General features: G+C 50.7%; 1 protein-coding gene across 1 annotated transcript; it reads right to left on the minus strand.

Annotated features, from left to right (window-relative positions):
* Positions 1 to 3,062: 3,062 nt before the first annotated feature.
* LOC134524765 (olfactory receptor 6F1-like) lies at positions 3,063 to 3,687 on the minus strand. The gene is given in 2 exon segments (XM_063354915.1): positions 3,063 to 3,359; positions 3,361 to 3,687. Coding segments are annotated over 2 exon segments (576 nt in total). The 5' UTR covers positions 3,640 to 3,687.
* Positions 3,688 to 3,957: the final 270 nt, after the last annotated feature.

Here is a 3,957-nt window from a genome sequence, read left to right on the forward strand (position 1 = left end):
TGAATGAGGCAGGAGTCATGGTGACGGAGGATGTGGAGAAGGCAGAGTTACTGAATGCCTTCTTTGCTTCGGTCTTTTCTGCTCGGCCCAGCCCTCAGGAGTCCCAGGCATTGAATAAAGTAACAGGGAAAGAAGAAGACTTCCCTTGGGTTGAGGAGGAGCGAGTGAGGGACCAATTAGATCATCTAGATATTCACAAGTCCATGGGCCCTGATGGGATGCACCCAAGAGTGCTGAGGGAGCTGGCAGAAGTCATTGCTGGGCCGCTCTCCATCATCATTGAAAAGTCCTGGAGAACAGGCGAGGTGCCTGGGGACTGGAGGAAAGCCAATGTCACTCCAGTCTTCAAGAAAGGCAAGAAGGAAGAGCCGGGGAACTACAGGCCGGTCAGCCTCACCTCCATCCCTGGAAAGATGATGGAACAGCTCGTTCTGGGTGTCATCTCAAGGCACGTGGAGGAAAGGAAAGCTATCAGAAGTACTCAGCATGGATTCACCAAGGGGAAATCATGTCTGACTAATCTGATAGCCTTCTATGATGGCATGACTAGATGGATAGATGAGGGGAGGGCGGTAGATGTGGTCTACCTTGACTTAAGCAAGGCGTTTGACACGGTCTCCCACAGCATCCTCATAGGGAAGCTTAGGAAGTGTGGGTTAGATGAATGGACAGTGGGGTGGATAGAAAACTGGTTGAAAGATAGAGCTCAGAGGGTTGTGATTAGGGGCACAGAGTCTAGTTGGAGACTAGTGACGAGTGGTGTTCCCCAGGGGTCAGTACTGGGTCCAGTCCTGTTCAATATATTCATCAATGACCTGGATGAGGGGATAGAGTGCACCCTCAGCAAGTTTGCTGATGACACCAAGCTGGGTGGGGTGGCTGACACACCGGAAGGCTGTGCTGCCATACAGAGAGACCTGGACAGGTTGGAGATCTGGGCAGAGAGAAACCTTATGAAGTTCAACAAGGGCAAGTGTAGGGTGCTGCACCTGGGGAGGAACAACCCCATGCACCAGTACAGGTGGGGTGCTGACCTGCTGGAGAGCAGCTCTGTGGAAAGAGACCTGGGAGTCCTGGTGGACAACAGGATGACCATGAGGCAGCAATGTGCCCTTGTGGCCAAGAAGGCCAATGGCATCCTGGGGTGCATCAAGAAGAGCGTGGCCAGCAGGTCAAGGGAGGTCATCCTCCCCCTCTACTCTGCCCTGGTGAGGCCACATCTGGAGTACTGTGTCCAGTTCTGGGCTCCCCGGTTCAAGAGGGACAGGGAACTGCTGGAAAGGGTGCAGCAGAGAGCTACAAAGATGATTAGGGGACTGGAACACCCCTCTTATGAGGAAAGGCTGAGGGATTTGGGTCTCTTCAGTCTGGAAAAAAAGACGTCTGAGGGGTGACCTTATCAACACTTATAAATACTTAAAGGGTGGGTGTCAGGAGGATGGGGCGAGGCTCTTTTCAGTGGTGCCCGGGGACAGGACAAGAGGCAATGGGCACAAACTTGAACATAGGAAGTTCCACCTAAACATGAGGAGGAACTTCTTTACCCTGAGGGTGGCAGAGCACTGGAACAGGCTGCCCAGAGAGGTGGTAGAGTCTCCAACTCTGGAGACATTCAAAACCCACCTGGACGTGTTCCTGTGTAACCTGCTCTAGGTGACCCTGCTCTGGCAGGGGGGTTGCACTAGATGATCTCCAGAGGTCCCTTCCAACCCTATGATTCTATGATTCTATGAAAAGCAAGGAATGACAAACAGTGATGGCTACTTGAGGACACATCCAGCCTCAGGTTCTTTCTCCAGCCTCAGTGGGCTGTCGCAGGGATTTTCCCAAGTGCCCCTGAGAAAGAGAGCACAGCTGACAAGGGCAGGCATCAGCCTGTCCTTGGCACTGGTGCCTGGGTCTGGCTGCAAGTCTAGGAGCCAAGTACCCAGCACAGGTGGACACAGCAAAATCACCTCCAGAAGCACCACTGCTTCCACAAGGGAGGCGCAGATGTTCAGTATGGATTCAATCATCTCAATGGAGAGCTCTACACTCAGGTGAAGTCAGTCCCACACTGATCTTAAAGGTGTGTCTGCCATCTTGATGCCTCCTCCTTCTGAAATGGTGACATGGACTCCCTTCAGTGTCCTTGTGCAGAAAGAAGAGCTTTGAGAACATGATGCCTCAAATGAAAATTGGAAGGGGGAAAAGCAAGTGCCCTTTGGAAGTGCTGACATCCTCCCAATGAGTGTGAGGAGAGAGTTGCTGCCCAGCCAGCCTTTCACAGTTCTGCAGTTTGGGGACTTTGCCAATCTCATTGAAGTGTTTCCACAACAAAGCCCAAAACGGGTGGCACGATGGACTGTTAAAAGCTGATGTGGAGTTTCAGATGTGGAAATGTCCTGACACATCTAGCATGAAGCATAGTGATTTGCATATTTTTAATTAAATATTTAAAAATACCTTAAGATCCGGGATTGAGGGAAGGAGAGGGAGTGTAAATTTTGTTGACTGACTTCTGTTAGGAATAATGGCTATAGGTAGAGATCAAATTTTCTGTTGAACCAGAGCATGATTCTCTGAAACAGCCACGGGATTGGGACATAAATCCTTCCAGAAAATGTCAAACTAAACAGAGAAATACATGCCCCTTTCCTAAAGCAGTGAGCCAGCTGCTGGGAATAATTTAGGGGACACAGGTGAATCCCTGACAAAATGAAGCACTTGGCAAGCTGGAATTCAAACCTGTGGGAGGACAACTCTTCCAGTGTTCTGTTGGAGAGCTGCTTCTGGATGGGGTTTGTGAGCCTTTCCAAGTGGTGGTCTTTAGAGCACTGGGAGGCATTCTGAGTTTACCCAGGAGGGAACAGAGGGAGGTGGGAGGATTCAAATTCAGGTGCAGCCCAGCCTAAGGTGGCTGTGAGGTGGATGAAATGGGCTCAGTGGGGAACTGGTGGCTTCTCACTACCTGTGATGCCCAGGTGCAGTTACACTTTGGTGAGGACCTTCTGCAGGGTGGAAGCCATGGGAGGGAGGGGACGAACCTCTTTGCTCCCACTGAGACCCTTTGAAAAGTCACTTCACTTGCTCTGGAAGGCCCACCACAGAGCTTGCTTCACATCTTTGTTCCTGAGTGTGTAAATGAAGGCACTTAACAAAGGAGTTACAGCTGTGTGAAAGGTGTTCATGAGTTTGTTCAAATCCAGGGAGTTCTGGGCCGATGGCTTGACATACAGGAGCATGGTGGAGCCATACCAGATTGTGACGACACTGAAGTGGGTGGAGGAAGTGGAAAACACCTTTTTTTGACCATGGGCTGACATGTTTCTGAGCATGGAAGAGGTGATGTACACGTAGGAGAAGAGGGTGACAGACACGGGAGGCCAGCAGGCCAGTTACGCAGACAAGGAAGGTCGCTAGCTCAGTGGGCCACATGTCACTGCAGGAGAGGGCCAGGTAGAAATCTATATCACAGAGGAAATGATTGATGACATGTGGCCCACAGAACATCAGCCTGGATGTCAGAAAGGCCAGCAGTGAGACAGACAGAAAGCCTCCCAGTGAGGAGCCGAGTGCCCTCTGAGCAGAGAGGACACTGCTCATGAGGGAGCTGTATCTCAAGGGGTAGTGTATGGCTAAGTAGTGGTCATAGGCCATGACAGACAGGAGAAAACACTGAGTGGAGCCTAGGGAGAGAAGAAAGAACAACTGGAGTCTGCATGCCTGTGCTGGTCTTTCAGATGCTACCAGCAGTGAAGGAAAACCATCATCCCTGAGAAAGGAGTTGGTGCAGAACATGGGAAAAAAGCATCTACCCTGAGCTAAAATTGTCAGGGAAATCCTTCGCTGCAGAAACACGTTTGGACAACTAGATCTGACCCTGAAGGTCACGCCTACACCACCAAATGAACCTGGAGAATTATTTATTGGGTCAAGCGCAGGCATCTCCCTTAGAAAATGTTGAATGCAATTGCT

Source organism: Chroicocephalus ridibundus, chromosome 17 (genome assembly GCF_963924245.1).
Source record: "Chroicocephalus ridibundus chromosome 17, bChrRid1.1, whole genome shotgun sequence".
NCBI lineage: Eukaryota > Metazoa > Chordata > Aves > Charadriiformes > Laridae > Chroicocephalus > Chroicocephalus ridibundus.